This window comes from Mobula birostris, chromosome 16, assembly GCF_030028105.1.
Source record: "Mobula birostris isolate sMobBir1 chromosome 16, sMobBir1.hap1, whole genome shotgun sequence".
NCBI lineage: Eukaryota > Metazoa > Chordata > Chondrichthyes > Myliobatiformes > Myliobatidae > Mobula > Mobula birostris.
The window spans coordinates 3,804,515-3,825,759 of record NC_092385.1 but is presented as its reverse complement, the minus strand read 5'-3'; the positions used below and the strand labels follow the sequence as shown (position 1 = coordinate 3,825,759).

The 21,245-nt window shown below is 41.8% G+C and overlaps 1 protein-coding gene across 4 annotated transcripts in view; it reads left to right on the top strand.

The window, feature by feature from the left end:
* LOC140210948 (host cell factor 1-like) overlaps positions 1-21,245 on the top strand; it is a 119,474-nt gene that overhangs the window by 82,749 nt on the left and 15,480 nt on the right. For all 4 annotated transcript variants that reach the window (XM_072280236.1, XM_072280234.1, XM_072280233.1 and 1 more), the window contains 4 exons: positions 691-809; positions 2,800-2,940; positions 14,112-14,300; positions 18,910-19,207. In XM_072280236.1, coding sequence (XP_072136337.1) covers positions 691-809; positions 2,800-2,940; positions 14,112-14,300; positions 18,910-19,207 — 747 coding nt within the window. The remainder of the gene's footprint in view (positions 1-690; positions 810-2,799; positions 2,941-14,111; positions 14,301-18,909; positions 19,208-21,245) is intronic.

Sequence of the window (21,245 nt, the reverse complement as noted above, 5' to 3'; positions counted from 1 at the left end):
TGTAGCTTTCCTCTCAAAATGGATCTCAGGGTCGTATAAGGTGACGTATATGTATTTGATAATAAATTTACTTTGAATTTCTTTCCTTAGCCTTTTTGACCGCCCTCCTTAATTCCCCCTTCCTTTCGGTCTAGGTCTGAAACGTCGACTGTTTCTTCCCTTCCACAGATACTGCTCGGCATGCTGAGTTCTTCCAACATTTTGTGTGTGTTACTCTCACAAGATCTAACCTCTTTTCTTCATGTCAAAGATCCAAGTAAATTTATTATCAACATACATATATGTCACTTTGAGATTTGTTTTCTTGCAGGCATTCAGAGGAAAATAAAGATATTTAAAGGATTTCTTTAAAACAACTCTCTTTGACCATGCTTGGGTTCATTTCTAATATCACCTATGTGACTTGCCATTAGTTTATTTTTATTCAGCATCAGGTGATGTAGAATGGGATGTTTCTACCAGCTAGAAAATGTGCTGTATGAATAGAGTTATTAACAACACATCTGAAAGCATATAATATATGTTGAATATGGGTTTATACCTTGGGAAAAAAATATTTCTTTGAACAGAATATTCATTTCATTATAGGATAGGAGCAATAAGCAGCCAGAGCATGGGAACTGAATCCCAAGTGTTTTCAAATGCAGTTTGAGAAGAATATTGATTGGTACAACTTTCATTGTAAAACAGGTCTGGCACCATATACTTCTCTACTGACACCATCAACCAACTCTGCCTCCAGTCCAGTGAAACTACAGGCAGCCACTGCTTTAGCCCAAGTAGCCAATGGAATTGGACTTCCTGCATCGGTGAGTCCTCCTGCAAAAACTTCTTATAATTGCATCTGTTGGGTATAATGATATAATCATGTTGCCTTGTACAGCTAAGCTGCAGCATAGGAAACATTTCTGGCAGATCAGCTGCACTTGTCCTGGTGCATTACAATATGCCTTTGGCTCCCTAAATTTGGAAATTCTTAGTTCCACAGTCTGAATCTGAATCTGAAAAACAGACCCCGCTTGCTGGAGGAAAGAGCTGAAGGAATTCAGCAGGTCAGGCAGCATCAATGGTGGGAAACAGAGGATCAACGTTTTGGGTCATGACCCTTCATCTGGGCCAGTCCTTTTCCTTCTGCTAATGCTACCTGACCTATTAAGTTCCTCCAGCTTTTAGTGGTTGCTCCAGATTTCCAGCATCTACTGCTTCTTGTGTCTCCCTCTTGATGTGATATGCAAAGGCTGAAGGAATGTTACTGTGCCTTAAAATCTGATATTGACTTGAATTGCTTTCAAGCCAGTAACATCATGAAGGATCCCACCCACTCCCATCAGGGAGGAAGCTACGTAGCATCCACACTAGGACCACCAAACTTAAAAAGAGACTGATCAACACCTCCATTCACTAGCCCACCCCTCCACACCCCCAACCACCACTACTTTTATCATTTCCTGTCCGTCACCTTATGTACAGACACCCCTGTGCCTAGCGTCACTTTATGGACCTACAATCAATGTATGTATTTATATTTATTGTGTTTTTATTAAAGTGTTCTTTATCTCATTTTTTTTGTGCTGCATCGGATCCAGAGTAACAATTAATTCATTCTCCTTTACACTTGTGTACAGGAAATAACATTAAACAATCTCGATCTTGAATATGATGTTGGTATTATATAAAGTGGCTAATACACAGGGATTTAATTTTAAGGTGATTGGAGGAAAGTTTAGGGAGATGTCAGAGGGAAGTTTTTTTTTTAACAAAGAGTGGTGTGTGTGTGTAGAACATACAGCCAGGGCTGTGGTAGAGGCAGAAGCATTAGAGACATTTAAGACACACTTGTGTAGGCACGTGGATGGTGGAAAAATGGAGGGCTATGTGGGAGGGAAGGGTTAGATTGATCTTGGTCATTTAAAAGGTCGGCACAAATCCTTGGGCTGAAGGGGCTGTACTGTACGGTGCTGTAATGTTCTATGTTCTAACTGTTCAGGATGTGAGTAAATCAGCTAATAATTAGGTTTCATGGTTTTATTTAAGTTCCAGAATTTGAAATGGAATTCAAGTTCCCCAGCTGTATTGTGAGATCCAAGCAGCCTGACTCAAAGGCACGAGTCTCTGGTATTTATCCAGTGCCTCCATTACCTCGCTCTATCTGTGTCTCATTCTAATGACCAGCACGTGAAAGAGAATAGCATGGTGCCTCGTAGTGTACATCTACACAGGCTTATAGGCAACCACCACTAGGTGGTAAAGAAGGGATAGAGTGATCTTGGAAGGTCGGCACAACATAGTGGGCCGAAGGGTCTTTACTGTGCTGTACTGTTCTGTGTTCTTAACAATCCTTGCCATTTTAACCAAATTGCGGTTGGTTATGTAGTTTACTTTGTAGAGAGTGTCTGTAATGGATCTTACAATGCAAAAATAGAGTGATATGGTAATATGTAGTATAGGTTCACAGTCTGTCAGATTTGAGAACAAAAAAACAATGCCAAGTACTTTATTCTCTGTAATAAAGATGCTGCACAAATCCTATTGTAGAGGGTGAAATCTTCCAATGGTTGTGTGGCTTGTGCCTTTTAAAAACAGAAATGTCCTGTAGTGGATTTGCCAAGTTTTTTTTAAAAAATATATCAGCCAGTTTTTTAGGTTCTATTCTCCTTTTTCCAAAATAATTGCAACTTGTTTGCTTTGTTTGGTTACCTGCTGTGCAAATCTAAATCTGAATACTTCATCGGTTATCTTTGGTGCAAATTCAAACCTAAATACTTAACCGATATTTTTTTTTTTAATACAATTCCTTAGAAACAGGATGCATCTCCTGTGCAGCCAAAGCCAACCGCCAGGAAGGAAGCCAATCAGTGGTATGATGTTGGCGTATTTAAAACTACAAGCACTGTAGTGGTTTCCTATTATTTGCCTGCAGAGGGCTCCCAAGGAGAAGAGGTAAGATGTGACTATAAATCATTTTTGTTGAAGCTAGTTTTCTAAGCACCATATCACTTCCTTATCCCTGCCAGAAATACTGACCATCTTTAGTGCCATATTTCAAATATGAAGCAGATAGGCTGGTTGTCCTCACCTAATGCTCCAAAATGTTTCCACTGTACAAGAAGAAGTCAGGGATACTGTCCTATTTTCTGGATAAAACTCAGGGTAAGCACCATCCAGGCAATTGAAGACCATTCTGTGTGACTGGTCCCACATCCACGACTCCAGACATTCATTTCCTACGTCAACAAAGCATAGTGATATTGTGCACCTTTATAAAATGCATTGCATTTCCTTGCCTAAGTTATTCCAGCTGCTCCCAGACACAATGAAGACAATCTTAGCAAGTGCATGGTGTAGTGTATTTAATATTTCAGTAATATTGTAAATATATTGTTTGGTTCAGCATTCTTTGTTATTTACATAGCTCATTGTGGGTTATATGTAAAAGTATGTCATTATACCACTAAGTCATGTGTGTGCACCTCACTAAAATAAAAAAATGAAGCAGACTTGTGTCTCCTCGCTCCACATTTTTCTTTCAATTAGATTTATGTTTTGGAGTTATAAAACGTAACAGTGCCAGTTAAGTTTTAAACAAGTCTGAGATGTTTGAGTTACAATAAAGGCACAGCACGTGCTTCAGGAAGGGACAGAGGCGGTCGAGTTTAAAAAAAGACAGCAAACAGGTATAATTCACGGGGTCATAAACAGTCAGCAGGTGCTAATAATAATAAATAAATAAGCAGAAATGGCTGGCCACATTAGAAAGATAGATGCACTTGATTGCTCAAAAGATAACTGGATATCGTATACTGAGCAAATTGAACAATATTTTGAAGTAAAGGAAATCGCCAGTGAAAAGCAAGTGCCAGTGTTACTGAGTGCATTGGGTGGAAAGGCATATAGTTTGCTTAGAAGTTTGACTGTTCCAACCACACCAGCCAAAATTATATTTGCTGATATCATGAAAGGGCATTTAGAACCACTCCCATTGTTGATTTACAAAACACTTATGGTTTCATAAGCAAAATCAAAAGGAAGGGGAGTCCATTTCAGTGTACGTGGTTGAATTGAAGAAATTGAGCATTGTCAGTTCAGTGATGGGCTTGATGCACTGAGAGATCATTTAGTTTATGGAATCTTACAAAAAAGCATTCAAAAATGGCTCCTAACTGAAGCGCGGTTTACATGTAATGTCCTGGTTAAGATTTCTACTGCTATGCTGTAGGTATTTCATCTTCGCAGTTTCTGTAAAAGCAGTGTGTCCTGCTAGTAGAATGTTTTTGCTAAAGGTAAGAAGCCCTGTTGTTCGACTTAATATTGCATCAGCCAATTAGGATAGAGGGATCGGGAGAGAGGGCAGGGCGGAGAGAGATTTGTGACAGATAGTAGTCTGTTTAGGGGTCTTTCTGGCGGGAGCTGTGGAAAGGAGGGAAAATGCAGCAGAATACCGTGGGAAGGAGAGTCCCTGTTGCAAGAAGTGCTTTGCAGATGAATGGCTCCAAGGAGGAAAGGCAATACTCCTGAGAGAGGGAGAGCGTACCAGCTTGCTCGAGATGCTTTTTGAGGGGAGCTCAAAAAGGTGGCGAGTGTTTTCACGCAAACCATGGGTACACCCCCAAATACCCAGTTTTGGAAGATACGTTTCCTGTTTCATTGAACCCCAAATCATACAGACCTTAGACGTATATTGTTTATGAAAGGTGGCCTTCTCACTGCTGAGTCACATGCTGTTGGCAGAGCTGGCTACGAGCCATATCTGTATATGAGCTCAGTGAGAGGGTTACATACGTTTAAAAGAGCAGTTGAAATCATTGTTTCAATTGAAACTGCAGAGACGCATTGAGTTGCAGTCAGGAATGTAAGTGAGCATGAACACAACTGCATGGTCTAAACAGAGATGTGCCTGGCTGAACAGATTGTGTTACCATTGTGGCAGGGGCTCACACACACCAGGCCAATGCAGATTTAAAGTGAAACTTGCAGAAGGTGCAACAAAGTAGGGAATATATAAAGACCAGCAACCAGCAAGCTACACTGGGCTTATGTGTGGTAAAAGCAGGAGGGCCAACATTGTGGAGCCATGAGTGGCTGACGCAACTACAACTTGATTGGAGATCCATCTGCACGCCATATGCCCTGCAGTAGAGTCAACTGAAAGTGAATTTGAGAAAAGCACTGGATGGTGCCCATCTGGTTTCTTATACCATCCATGCTAAGTTAGCTGGTGAGCTGGATCGCAAGGAGACAGAAGGAATTCTTTCCAAAGTTGATTGGAGCCCATGGGCAAGAAAATGGTTCCTGTAGCTAAGAAGAATGGGTCTATCAGGATCTGTGGTGATTTTAAGGTCACCATCAACCCAGTACTGAAGGTAGATCAATGCCCTCTGCCTAAGATAGAGGATATCTTTACAAAACTTTCTGGAAGAAACACTTCAGCAAAGTGGGCTCAGCTGAAGCCTACCCACAGTTGGGGAAGAAGAATTCAAACACTCACAAAGGGCTTGATTGCAATATTAGGCTTATTTTTGGAGCAGCATCTGCACCTGCACTCTGGCAGAAAGCTATGGACCAGGAGCTGCAGGGCTGCCCAGGCACTCAGTGTTACCTCGATGGCATCATTGTTACCCGTGAGATGACAAGAAACATCTCAAATCTCAAGGCAGTGTTAAAACGATTAAAAGGTTATGGGCTCAGAGCATGATGTGACAGATGTGAATTCTTTAAACCAAGCATGACTTACTGTAGTCACAGCATTGATATAAAAGGATTTCACAATTGTTTTGTGCTGAGAAAATTCAAACAGTGGTGGATGCTCCAAGGTCACAGGTCATATCACAGTTGTGGTCCTTTTTTTTTTGGCTTTGTCAATTGCTACAACAAGTTCCTGCCAAACTTAGCTACTATGCTCCACCCCTTGAACTTGTTACTACAGATGTGGAAGAAATGGCAGTGGACAAAAGACAAAGGAAGTTGTGATGTCAAGTGGGTCTCCTTGTGATCCACTCCGTCCAGTGAAGCTTGCCTGTGATGCCTCGCCTTACAGTATAGGTGCAGTCATGATGCACGTTATGAATGAACCCCCACCCCCATAACCTTGCATGAGGTTCCCTTACTGCTGCAGAGAAAAATTACGCACAGATTGACAGAGAGGCCTTGAGTCTGGGGTGTGTAAGGTTTCAACCAATACCTGTGTGGGAGAGAGTTTACCTAATTACTGATCATCAACCATTGGTGTCCATTTTCAACCCACAGAAGGGTGTTCCACTAACAGCAGCAGCATGAATGCGGAGACGGGCTCTAATTCTTGGAGAACACAATTACAAGAGCGAATTCAAGAGGACAACAAATCACGAAAGTGCTTTTGGATTGTCCCATTTACCTTTGGAAAAGAAAATACCTGAAAAATTTACAAAAGTGGAGCACTCATCTTGACGTATTCTCAAAAGCCTATAACGGCAGAGATAACCCAGAAGGAAACCAGAAAAGACCCCCACTGTGTCAGGTCTACAAGGCAACCCAAAATGCTGGAATGCGTATCAGAAATTCCTGTGCCCCCATTTTTTTTTTAAACCAACATGAGGGTGAACTTGCCCTTGATGGAGCTGACCTTGCGTGCAGTTTGAGGGTCGTTGTACTGTCCAAGTTGAGAGCTAAGGTGTTGGAAGAGCGACATGCCGATCATCTAGTTGTGGTCAAAATGAAAACATTGGCTTGAAGGTTTGCCTGGTGGCCTGAGCAGGAATGTTTGGAATGGCAACATATTCAGAAGATGCGAAGAGCATCTTGGAGAAGAAAGGTGTCGAGATGTCAGAACCACTTCCTGCAGTCCCAGGGCTGTCCTGCATGCACCACAGAGGAGGCCCCAGAACTTGAGATTGTTTCACAGCCACAAGTCTCTCCTGTCAAGCAGAGTGGTCCCTCCTTGTCAGAAAGTCGTTATCCCACAATAGTAAAAAAAAATCCTCCACGGCGATCAAGTCTTTAGGCCTGAATGGGCCATTTTAAATTTTAAAATGCTGTGAATATGTGTGTGTGTGTATACATGCATACATACATACATGAATAAATACATGCCTTGATCCTCCACAACTATTTTCACATTTTACTTGTCCCATTTTCTAAATTTAAAATATAATTGAAGCAAGTTTGTTTGAACTAATCTACAAAACATTGTGCATCATGTCAAATCAAAAGAAAATTCTAAAATCAGTCAACAATGTACTAAAATTAAAATACAATTGTGAGGCTAAAAAGGTATTCATCCCCTTTGTAATTGCTATGCTAACTTTCCTCAGGTGCAACATACAATATTATCTTACCAACTCATTCAATTTTTGATGTAGAAAATTGGAGGATCACCTGTTTTCAGTAAATACCCCCTCTCTGTAAAGTCCAACAGTGTGGCAGATTTTCAACAAACCAAACTAAAATGAAAAAACAGAGCTCAGTGCAGTCCATCATGTAAAGATGGAAAAAATATAAAACCATAGACACACTGCTAGGGGCAAGGCTGCCCCTAGAAACTTAATCACCGGGGAAGAACAGCACTTCTAAGAAGGCAAGAAGGCTACGATGACACCAACTGTCCCTCTTGAGAGAGCTGCAACTGGAGTTAATGTTCATGGCTCCACAAACGCTAAAGACCTTGCACAAAAAGGGTATTTATGGATGAAAGACAAAGGAAGAAGCCCTGGCTAATGAAAAAAAATCTTTGCCGGAAAGACTTTGTAAAGTGTCACTTAGAAGATACTGTAAAGCTGTAGAATAAGGTCATGTAGTTGGATGAGACTAAAGTGGATCCTTTTGGTCTTATCACTAAACGGTACATGTGGCATAAATTTAATACTGTGCATCAGCCAAGTAACACCATCCCTGGTGTAAAGTATAGTGAAGATGGCATCATGCTATGGGATGATTTTCAGCAGCAGGGGCTGGAAATCTGGTCAGGATTGATGGGAAGATGAATAGTGCTAAGTACAGAGAGCTCCTGGTTAAAAACCTGCTAGCCTCTGCCAGAAAGCTTAATCTGGGGAAGGAAGTTCATCTTTCAGCAGGACAATGACCCAAAACACACTGCTAGAACAACCATAGAGTGGCTTCAAACGAAGAAAAATGATGTCCTTTAGTTGGTCCAGTCAGAGTTTTACCCTTAACCCGATTGAACATCTCTGGCAAGACCTCAAGATTGCTGTATACTGCCACTCTCCAAATAACCTGGCACAGCTTGAGCAATTTTGCAAGGAAGAATGGGCAGATCTTGCTCCATCACGTTGTGTCAAGCTAATAGAGACTTATCTAAAAACATTACTGGCTGAAATAGTTGCTGGAGGTGGTTCAACTAAGTACTGAGCAAAGGGGGATGATACTTATGAACAGCTGACATTTCAATTTGTAGGTTTTTAGTCTATCATGCTTTACAATTTTCCCTGTATTTTGGGGCTCTACTGTGAAAAAGGGAGCATATGATTCACAAATAAAAATTGTCAGTTAAATTGATCAAAATCCCTGGTTGTAATACTCATTTATGTGAACAGATGGTGGCTGAATATTTCGATGAGGCACTGTATAGTTGAGACGCATTCTATATTGAGTTGGAGTCATAACTAAGCGGTGAAGAGCGTGTATTTAATATTACAGCAAGTTCTTTACACGGAGAGTGTTGGGTGCATGAATCACACTGCCAGGGGTGGTGGTAGAGGTGGATCCTTTTGGGGTATTAAGAGACTCTTAGATGGGCACATGGAGGGTTATTTAAGAAGGAGGGTTAGATTGAACTTAGAGTAGGTTAAAAGGTTGGCACTACATGTGGGCCGAAGGGCCTGTACTGTCCTGTGATGTTCTATGTTACTATGATTTATGTACCATTAAATACAACTCACTTTTCTAGCATCACCACTTCAAGTTTTGTCCTATGTAGTATCATCACTCCATCTTTTTCCCTGATTTTGGCTTTATGTTTCTTTGTAAAGTGTACTGCAGTTCTGTCTACTCTTTTAGCCCATGATCAGTCCCACCCCTCCTCTTACTATCTGTTCTCTGTTCATTGCCCTTTTAAATTATCTATTCTCATACTTTCTCTTTGACCTGATTCCCATTTTCACTTCTGCTCTAAGCTTCCCATATTAACCCTAGTTTTCATCTTAACAACTGTCATACATTAGAACATAGAGCTTAGAACAGTACACCACAGTGACAGGCCCTTCAGCCCACAATGTTGTGCTGAACCAATTAAATTAGTCATAAAATGGGCAACTAAACTAATCCCCTTTGACCACATAATGTCCATATCCTTCTGTTTTCCCCATATTCATGTGCCTATCTAAACATCTATTAAAATTCTGTAACGTATCTGCTTTTATCGTCACTTCAGGCAGCACATTCCAGGGACCCACCAATGTGCTCCTCACATCTCCTTTAAAATCATCCCCTCTCACTCTAAATGCATGCCCTTTGGTATTAAACATTACAATGCTAGGAATAAGATGCTGTCTGTCTACTTTATCTATGCCTCTCATAATCTTTTAAACCTCTTGTCAGATCTCTCCTCAGCCTTCACTGCTCCAGAGAAAACAACCCAAGGTTGTCCAACCTCTCATTTTAGCACATTCTCCCTAATCCAGGCAGCATCCTGGTAACACTCTAATGCACCCTCTCCAAGGCCTCGACATGCTTCCTATAATGGGGAGACCAGAAGTGTATGCAGTACTCTAGGTGCAACCAAGCTAAAGTTTTATAAAGCTGCAACGTAACTTCCTGACTTTTAAATTCAGTGCCTCAACTAAAAATGGTAAGCATGCCATATGCCTATTTAACCTCCTAAGAACCTGTGTAGCCACTTTCAAGGAGCTTTGAATTTGGAATTCAAGATCCCTATGGTCATCAACACTATTAAGAGTTTTGCTCTTAATAGTGTACTATCTCTTTATATATAACCTACCAAAATGCAACACTTCACATTTGGCCAGGTTAAACTCCATCTGGCATTTCTCAACCCATAATTGCGCCTGATCTATATCCTGCTGTATTATTTGCCAGTCGTCTATGCTATCCACAACACCACCAATCTGCAAACTTACTAGCCCACTCATCTACATTTTCATCCAGGTTATTTATATGTACATCCCAAAGAGGAGGAAGTATTCTAAAGGCAAGATGACAGAACCGTGACTAACAAGGGAAGTCAAAGCCACCACAAAAACCAAAGAGAGGGCAAAAATTAGTGGGAAGTTAGGAAGGATTAGGAAACTTTTAAATACCAATCCTAAAAAAAGTCATTAAGAAGGTAAAGATGGATTATGATAATAAGCTAGCCAATAATATTAAAGATACCAAAGGCTTATTCAGATACATAAAGTATAAAAGAGAAGCGAGAGTGGATATCGGACGACTGAGAAACGATGCTGAGAAATGAGGTAGTATTGGGGGACAAAGAAATGGCGGAAGAACTGAATAAGCATTTTGCACCAGCCTTCACTGTGGAAGACACCAGCAGTAAAGTGGAAGTTCCAGGTGTCAGGGTCATAACGTGTTTGAAATTACCATTACTAGGAAGAAGGTTTTTGGGGAAACTGAAAGATCTGAAGGTAGATAAGTCACTTGGACTAGGTGGTGTATACCCCAGTGTCTGAAAGAGGTGGCTGAAGAGATCGTGAGGTATTAGCAATGATCTTTCAAGAATCACTAGATTCTGGAATGGTTCCGGAAGACTGGAAAATGGCATATGTCACTCCCCACTTCAAGAAGGAAAGAGCCAGTAAGAAAACTATAGGCCAGTTGGTCTGACTTTAGTGGTTAGGAAGATGTTGGAAGATGAAGATTATTAAGGATGAGGTCTCAGAGTACTTGGAGACACATGATAAAATTGCTGCAGTCAGAATGGTTTCCTCAAGGGAAAATCTTGCCTGACAAATCTGTTGGAATTCTTTGAAGAAATAACAAGCAGGATAGACAGAAGAGAATCGGTTGATGTTGTGTACTTGGATTTTCAGACGATATGAACATAGGTGGAGAGGCAGGTAGTTTTGAGGAAGTAGAGAGGCTACAGAAGGGCTTAGACAACCAGCAGATTAACCTTTAGGGAATCCTGCACAAGAACTCCCAAGTCCCTTTGTACCTCAGTTTTTTTGTATTTTCTCTCCATTTAGAAAATAGTCAACCATTCCATTTCTTCTACCAAAGTGCATGACCGTACACTTCCTGACACCATATTCCATCTGCTATTTCTTTACCCATTTTCCTAATCTGTGTTGTCCTTTTGCAGCCTCTCTACTTCCTCAAAACTACCTGCCCCTCCTATGACATGATTTGCCCCACACACAGGGATGCTGGCTCTCCCTAATTAGGCCATGGTTTTCCAAATACTCATGAATTCTATCCCTAAGAATTCTTTCTAGTAAGATCCTACCACTGATGTGAGATTCACTGGTCCATAGATTCCAGGATTCTCCCTGGTTCCCATCTTGCATAGTGAAACAACTTTAGCTACTTGTCTGTCCTCCAGGACCTCGCCTGTGACTAGAGACATGAAGACATTGGTCAATGCCCCAGTAATCTCTTTATCTTTCTTAATTACCACGGATATATCAGACCCTGGGGACTTATCTCTTTCTATTCAATCTTGACTCTATTGTCTATAGAATTCTGTTGAGATTTTACCTAGATTGTACAAAGCCATGCCTTTGTGGACTGCCCATTGTTTGATTTGTTTTCAGCCACTGAATTTGACCTTTTCCCTCAAGTGTCCTCTTCTTCCCGATTATGATCATTGTTTTTTTAATGATTTGAATCTAGCAATGCTTCATTACACATTTAGCCAAATCATTATGAACAGGCAGAACAATGGTGGTAATTGGGGATCAAAGATTAGATGTTTTCCTGATCTGTCTACAGTAGGATAATTAAACTTCTCCCCATTGTGACTGTGGGAGACGTTCAGAGAGCATATGTAGAAAGAGAAAGAGTCAACATTGTAAGAACTAATAGAACTAACTGTTAGAATTCTAATTCCTCTGTAATTTGCTTTTGTGCATTTTCTCCACGCGATGGCCTTCAGACTATGAGTGGATCCAAACCCCGGCCCCATCCATCCTTTTGTCTCCACACTGCATGAAGGTACAACTCCTCTGGGTCACGCAGGCTCCGATAAAGTCCCAGTCCTGATGATCTACTGATGGTTTATTCCCCTGCACAGATATTGCCTGACCTGTTGAGTTCTTCCAGAACGTTGTGTGTGTGCCCTGAATTTCCAGCATCTGCAGAATCTTGTTTGTTTATATCATGCAGGATGTGTTCGCTGGAAGCCCCAGGAATCAAACATGCTGTACCCTGCACTCTTTCTGCAGCCATGCTTCCACTACCACCGGCAAGATGAAGTTGTGACAATCCGCGGATTACTATCTTTTGGTGCCCATTTTAATCTTTTTAGCTTTCCTGCCTGCCTGACTCATCGTTACCAATATGGTTGATAACTTCCAACACTTCAACCTCCCCCCACTGGATTCATCTCAGATACTCAGTGATGGATTGGACCTCATTCTTGTATGAACACAGAACATCCTTTGCACCCCTTGACTTTCGGGTCCTCAGCACCATAGCTTTTCTAACCTTTCTCCCCACCCATGATGCCATTTATGAAGCTTTACATAACTCCCTCACCCCCGGAGAATCGATCCCCTTCATATGAACAGACTGGTTTAGGAGCAGAACAAACCTTGTGACCTTCCCCTCCATTATCAAAGTATATATATGTATACGTACTACCCTGAGACCCCATGTCCATCTCTACTCTCACTCCTCTCATCTCATTTTCCATTTGCACTCTGGCCACTCCATAATTTTAGAGACCTTCAGGTTCTCCTCTTGACCTGTTTTGCCTAGCAATCTGGGGCTGCATACAACCTATACTGGTGGGTGTGACGTTTCAGTTCTGAAGTATCGACTGAAAGGACGTGCAGGCTTGTATTCTGTTATCACATCTAATCAAATTGTGATGGCCAGAAAGATACTTTCATTCTCTTAGACCCACTAGTGAGGGCAGCAATTCAGAAGTGCAGGCTTTTATCTGCATTATTAATGAGGTAGGGAATTCTTTGCATAATAGAGCATTTAAAAGAAGAGCTTGTATTTACTTGCACAAGCCCCTCAAATTGTCTGCTTGGTTCAGTTGGATGTGCTGTTCACTGTGTCAGGTTATGGGTTTGATCGCCACGACTGAGTACAGCACCAGGTTGACGCCTTGCTCATATATGAAAGAAGCGCCATTGCTCTTGTCCTTAAAGTGAATGTAGCATGAATTTCACCATTGATCTTTCTCCCTATTAGAGTGGAAAATATTTTTAAAACTTTTTTCACTTTCTGTTGGGGGGGGAACCAATATTCTCTCTGTTTGATAACCCAGTCTAGAAATCCAAATCAGATGTCCATTAGCACCATTAATAAAATCTGTAGAAGTTTTAAGGAGCCTTTGTCCAAAAAGTGGCTAGAATATGGGACTTGCTGCTCAAGATTGTGACTGTGTATTTAGATTCAGAACCTAATCATTTAAATGGGTATTGTGTTCATTTCCGGCCGCCTCATTATAGGAAGGATGTGGAAGCTTTAGAGAGGGTGCAGATTTACCGGGGTAAATGGTGCCTGGATTAGAAAGCATGTCTTATGAGGAAAAGTTAGGGCTTTTCTTTTTGGAGCAAAGGATGATGATAGAGGTGTACAAGACATTAAGAAGCAGAGATGGAGTGAACAGCTAGTGATTTTTTTTCTCGTCGGAAATGTTTAATATGAGAGGACATATCTTTAAGGAGATTGGAGGAAAGTGTAAGCTTTTTTTTTAAAGAGTGGTGGGTGCATTGAACGTCTCCCAGGAATGTTGGTAGAGGTGGATATGTTGGGGACAGTTAATAGGCTCTTAGATAGGCACGTGGATGAAAGAAAAATGGAGGGCTGTGTGGGAGGGAAGGGTTAGTTTAATCTTGGAGTGGGTTAAAAGGTAGGCTGAAGGGCCTGTACTATACTATCATGCTCTATTTTAAAGACTTTTGCTACCTGAGCAATTTGGAGTTTCTAAACACTCAATGAATGAAACTGGCTTAAAAATCTCTATCTGTGATGTTATTTTCACTCAGGATGAAAATGTAGACAATGTCCCAGACCACAGCAACCTGAAGACTGTGAAACTGCAGTCGGGCACTGCCTATAAGTTCCGTGTGGCCGGAATAAATGCTTGTGGACGAGGTCCATTCAGCGAAATTTCAGCCTTCAAGTCTTGTATCCCAGGATTCCCAGGTGCACCATCTGCCATCAAGATCAGTAAAGTAAGTGACAGATCATTCAGTGCAGCTCGTGGGAGTGAATCACCACCTCTAATGAGAACATAATCAGTGACACTGGTGTGGGTCGAGGTTATTCTGGCAGGAGCTGGGAGAAGACAGTTCCATTTCAGTAGCCTTGAACAGCTTTAGGTTCTCAACAACCAATTATCTTCACTTTCTGAAAAAAAATTGTTTACGTCCTGACCAATATTCTCCCCTGTTAACAGTCTAGTCTAGAGATCGAAATCTGATATCCATCTGTGCTATTAATAAAACCCATAGAGAAGTGCCTTTATCCAAAAAGTGGCTAGAATGTGTGGCTTACTTGCTCTGCCTTCACTATGGGATTTTGGAACATTCTGCGGTGGGTGCTACAGGGGCCCTTGTTTTTTTAGTTTATTCTAACACAGGGTCTTAGCCTGAAACATTGACTGTTTATTCCTTTTCGTAGATGCTGCCCGACCTGCTGAGTTCCTATAGCATTTTGTATGTGTTACTTTGGATTTGCAGAATTTTATTTAGAGATACAGCACAGTAATAAGCCTTCCAGCCCAGCAAGCCCAGGCTGCGCAATTACACCTACGTGAGCATTTCACCACTAACCTGTATGTCTTTGGAAAGTGGGCAGAAACCGGTGCACCCACAAGGTCGCAGGGAGAATGTACAAACTCCTTGTAGACAGCGATGGAACTGAACCGAGGTCACAAGCACTATAATAGCTAACCCTGCCCCCACCTCCCCAAGATCTCCAGAGTCTCCCTGGGGCTGTGTTTCATTGTGGCAGAATTGTCTGATTTCTATCAATTAGTGACTTGCTGCTAATTCAGCAAACTTTTCATTGATGCAAATCCAAAAAGCACCCGTTTCCTTTGTTCACTCTGTTTCTTCTGAAACTGCCACTAAACTAAAATTGAAAGCTCTTGTTGAGTAAGGCTATTAAAGTCATAGAGACATACGGCATGGGAACAGGCCCTTCAGTTTCCATCCCCTACTTGGCTGCTGAATTCACACCAATCATCAGCCACCCAGTTATACCAGTCCTACATTACACCTAGCAGCACGATAGCGTAGCAGCTGGCGTAACACTTTACAAAGCTACTGATCATGGTTCAATTCCCGGCACTATCTGAAAGGAGTTAGTACATCTTTCTCATGACCATGTGGTTTTCCTCCAGGTATTCTGGTTTCTTCCCACATTTCAAAGTCATTGGGATTAGTAAGTTGCAGGCCATACGACACATTTCACTGTATGCTTTGTTGTTTCAATGTACATGTAACAAATAAGGCTAACATTTATCTTTAATTCCACTCTTCTAATCTCCCTATGTTCATGTCAACTTTCCCTATTCTCCTTGTGCTGGGGGCAGCCTGCAAGTGACACCATGCTTCCAGGGCCAACGAGCATGCCCACAATTTACTAATCTGAGCACCTTTGGAATGTGGGAGAAGACCTGGACAAAAGCCACGCGGTCACAGGGAGAACAAATAAGTTCCTTACAGACGATGGCAGGAATCGAACCGCAGTCAGTGGTGGTGTAAAGCAATATACTAACCGCTAAGCTACTGTGCCACCCTGCAGTAAGGCCCAGTAAAGGCCAGCTACCTAAGTGACAAGAAGATTCTTACTCACATATGTGCAGAGAGGGACAATGAATTAGGAGGTGAATGCATGAATAGCTCTTAAGGCCCAAGCAATGTCATACCTTGTATGGAATCATTGTCATAAGGGACGTCACCAAAGCACTATCAAACAAAATTCGTTGCTGCTACAAAGGCGAAATTAAAACCAAGAACAAAAGACAAATCTGCATGAGGATGGCTCCACCTGACTGATATCCCTATATTTCTCCCCTCCTGCATACCCGGAGGCACTGAGGCAAGTTGCAGTGCCCAAGTAAAATCTGGTTGCAATCCACTGGTTACTTAGCTTGGTCACTTGATCCTACTCCTGGTCTTCATATTGCTTGAAAAGTCAGCTAAGGAGTAAACAGTAACCATGTTATGAACAATGACTCCCTGTTTAACATCAGAAACATTTCCTGACCCATGCTGTCCAATTCAAATTTTCAAGTTATTTGGTAATACATCAAATAATCTGGAACCCAACAGCAGGTGTTGCTTAAGTTCAAAGTAAATTTAGTATCAAAGTATGTATATGTTAGCGTACACTACCCTGAAATTCATTTTCTTACAGGCATTTACAGAAAAATTAAAGAAATAAACATTAGAATTTATGGATAAAATGATATGTACATAAAGACTTACAAACAAGCAATGTGCTAATAAAAAATAATACTGAAAATATGAGTTATAAAGAGTCCTTGAAAGTGAGTCTGTAGGTTGTGGAGTCAGTTCAGAGTTATGGTGAGTGAAGTTATTCACTCCGGTTCAGGATCCTGATGGTTGGAGAGTAATAACTGCTCCTGAACCTGGTGGTGTGGCACCTAAGGCTTCTGTATCTCCTGCCTCAAAGCAATAGTGAGAAGAGGGGATGGTGGGGGTCTTTGATGATAGATGCTGCTTTCACATTGATGGAAGTAGAGCAGTGGATGTAGCGTATGTGGATTTCAGTAAGGCATTTGATGAGGTTCCCCATGAAAGGCTCATTCAAAAAGTAGTGAGGCATGGGATCCAAGGAGACTTTGCTCTGTGGATCCAGAATTGGCTTGCCCACAGAAGACATGGTGGTAGTGGATGGTTCGTATTTTGCATGGAGGACTTTGACCAGTGGTGTTCTGCAGGTCTGTTCTGGGAGCCCTCCTCTTTGTGATTTTTATAAATGACCTGGATGAGGAAATAGAAAGGTGGGTTAATACGTTTGGTGATGACACAAACGTTGGGGCTGTTGTGGATAATCTGGAGGGTTGTCAGATGCGGAACTGGGCTGAGAAGTGGCAGTTGGAGTTCAAACCAGATAAGTGTGAAGTGGTTCATTTTGGTAGGTCAAATTTGAAGACAGAATATAATGTTAATGTACTCTTGGCAGTGTGGAGGATCAGCAGAATCTTAGGGTACATGCCCATAGGACAGTCAAATCAGGTTGACAGTTGTTAAGAAGGTGTATGGTGTATTGGCCTTTATCAACCGTGGGATTGAGTTCAAGAGGAGTACTGTGTTCAGTTCTGGTCACCTCACTACAGGAAGGATGTGGGTACTATAGAGAGAGCGCAGAGGAGATTTACAAGGATGTTGCCTGGATTGGTGAGTGTACCTAATGAGAATAGGTTGAGTGAACTCAGCCTTTTCTCCTTGGAGCGACAGAGGATGAGAGGTGACCTGATAGAGGTGTATAAGATGAGGAGGGGCATTGATCGTGTGGATAGTCAGAGGCTTTTTCCCAGGGCTGAAGTGACTAGCACGAGGGGGCATGGTTTAAGGTGCTTGGAAGTAGGAACAAGGGGGATGTCAAGGGTAAGTTTTCCACACAGAGTTTGGTGGGTGCATGGAATGCACTACTAGCAACAGTGGTAGAGGCAGACACTATAGGGTCTTTTAATAGACTCTTAGATAGGTCCCTGGAGCTTAGAAAAATAAAGGGCTATACAGTAGGGAAATTCTAGGCAGTTTCTAGAGTAGATTTCATGGTCGGCACAACGTTGTGGTCCGAAGGGCCTGTAATGTGCTGTAGATTTCTATGTTTCTTAATTAATTTAATTAAAACCATTAATCCACTCAAAAGTTATGACCTTGCATTTCTAGATTGACTGTCACAATTCATTTTACCAAGATCTTTGCAGTGAATTTATGAATTGCTATTAATGGGTGGTCATTGTACAATAACTAAATGCAGCTAGATACTGCAGGTGCTGCCCAGAGGATTGACTCTCATTTTACCAGCCCTTTGAATAATGTCATGGACGTTCTGGCATCTATCTCTGTATAGGAACCCATTTGCAGAGGTGTTGCAGAAGTTGTGACTCTTTATTACTTCAGTCTGTGACCTTCTGCTCTCAAGTGCCTCAAATGGTTCAGTAAAGGGACTGCACAGTAGCATGGTGGTTAAGAAAAACCTTTATAGCACCAGTGATTGAGCTTCCATACTTGCCACTGTCTGTAGGGAGTTTGTATGTTCTCCCTGTGAATGTGTGGGATTCCTCTTGGTACTCTGGTTCCTTCCCACAGTCCAAAGACATGACTAATAGGCTAATTGTTCACATAGGTGTAATTAGGGTTAGTAAGTTAAGGATGTGCTATCTTAGTGCTGAAAGCATGGTGACACTTGCAGACTGTGTTGGTTGTTGATGCAAAATGACACATTTCACTCTATGTTTCAATGTATGCGCTACAAATAAATCGTTAATCTAATCTAATCTTTAAATAATAAGTCCTATTTGGTCAGAGCATTGAAATGGAACACTGAGGCACCAGCATCCTGAGTGGTGACTTAGCAACAAGGTGTTCAGCTTCCTTATTGCAGTTTAAAGCAGTAGTTATCACTTGCAGTGAAGAGTTGTGAGTACTGATCTGAGCTGAATGTGATCACTTGGGTTCTGAATCAGATCAGCCTCAGTAATCAGATCATATTCTAAGATTTTAGATGTATTTGAAGGTCAAGGGAACTTCATTCACAGGATTGAATCGCTATTAATTTTGGGCACATTTTATTCTGTAGGTTGCCGAGGGTGCACAACTCTCCTGGGAGCCCCCTGCTGTCACCTCTGGAAACATTATTGAATATTCCGTGTATTTAGCACTTCCAGGATCACAGGCAGCAGATCCCAAGCCTGTGGGGACTTCACATCTGCTCTTTGTCCGGGTGTACTGTGGGCCACTCCCCAGTTGTCTGGTGTCTTCAACCAACTTGGCAAATGCACATGTCGACACAACAACAAAACCTGCAATAATCTTCCGGATAGCAGCCAAGAATGAGAAGGGCTATGGACCAGCCACACAGGTCAGGTGGCTACAAGGTAAGAAGCATTTTTATTTTCAGGATCACTAGGAGAACCCCAAGTATTGTAGTTGACTAATTGTCATTCTGAAGTTCACAGTGAATCACATCTTGGACATTGCAGTCCCTTTGGTGAAGGTAATTACACAAATCTGTTCCAAGGTTCGATCAAGTATTGATGGAGGAACAGTGATGTGTTTCTAAGTCTGGTTAGGATGCAACTCGGCTTACCTGTAGACGGTGGTGCTTCTCATAAGATATATGAGCAGAATTAGGCCATATAGCCCATCAAATCTTCTCCACCATTTCATCATGGCTAATTTATTTTCTTTCTCACCCCATAATCTTTGGTATCCTTACTAATCAAGAATCTGTCAACCTCCACTTTAAATGTAGCCAATGACTTGCTTTCCTGTGACAATGAATTCCACAGATTCAAGGCTCTCAGGGTAAAGAAATTCTTCCTCATCTCCATTCTAAAGATTCCCTGTATTCTGAGGTATGCCTTCCACCGAGATGCAGCACAGAGCGTCATAGGAAGTCATTCCTGCCTGTGGCCATCAAACTTTACAACTCCTCCCTTGGAGGGTCAGACACCCTGAGGCAATAGGCTGGTCCTGGACTTATTTCCTGGCATAATTTACATATTACTATTTAACTATTTATGGTTTTATTACTATTTATTATTTATGGTGCAACTGTAACGAAAACCAGTTTCCCCCAGGATCAGTAAAGTATGACTATGACTAGTCCTAGACTCTCCCACTAATGGATACATCCTCTCCACGTCCACACTATAATTTCAATAATTGGAAGAGTTCAATGAGATTTCCCCTCCCCCCCACCTTCTTCTAAACTCCAGTGAGTGCAAACCCAGAGCTGACTAGTCATTTTTGGGGGTCCAGTTGTTTTGTTCTATTGTCATCTCAGCCAGGATGACATTCACTCTCCATAAACTTGTCACATCTGTCTATTTTGGCCAGGCCTTGCATGGACGTCTACACTTTCTGAACAATTGAAAATGGAATTAAATCTTGGGCAGTCTTTAACAAACATTCCTATTTCGAGGAAGGTTACTGATGAAGCAGCTGACCTGGGGCTAGGGTGATAGAGCTCCAAAAGCCATATATGCCTTAGTATGATTGGATTGTTTTCCCACAGACACCCACCTTTAACAGAGCTCATTGATGCCTTTCTCAGTTTAAGGATGCTCTAATGTCTCTGTGTTTTGTGTTTAGACCAATGGGTGTGCTGAGGTCCTGCTGAAAAGTAAGCTAGTTAGATAGATTAGTTTTTATTTGTCATGAGTACAGGGAAACATTCAGTGAAATGTGCTAACACAGTCCAAGGATGTGCTAGGGTTAGCCTGCAAGCATTACCATACGTCCAACACCAACACAGTGTGCTTACAACTTACTGACCTTCACCAACCCATATGTCTTTGGAATGTGGGAGGAAACCGGAGCACCCGGAAGAAACCCATGGGTCACGGGGGGAATGTACAAACTCCTTACAGACTGCAGTAGAAATTGAATTCAATCGCTGATGTAACTCTCACTTCAGCTAGCAGCTTAATATAGTGGATGATAGCCACCCCCCACCCCTGGCCTGGCTAAACTTAAGAAATCTCACTTGGCTGGATGCTGCACAATGTGTCCCCTATTCCCCTGTTACAAATCAGTACCACGAAATAACAAACAGTACACAATATGTGATTAAACAATTGAGCTTTATAATTCTTAATTTGACTATATGGTTAGTAAAGAAAACAAATAAAGAAAAAGGGCCCATTCTCATGAATCAGTCTAATGAGCAACTTTGGGGCTCACTGATAAGGCTGATCGTCCACCATCGACCTCCTCCGATCGTCGTTGACCTTCAGACCCTCACCCCAAGTCCACTCCGCCCAAGATTTACCAACTCTCCCTGGCAAAAGGCTGCGAATTCCCAGCTCCCAGACACACAAGAAAGAACAACATCCCACTCATTGGCTAGGACACCCCATTATCTCTAGTCATAACCCAAACATTGCTGCTACAGAGAAACCATTACTGCAG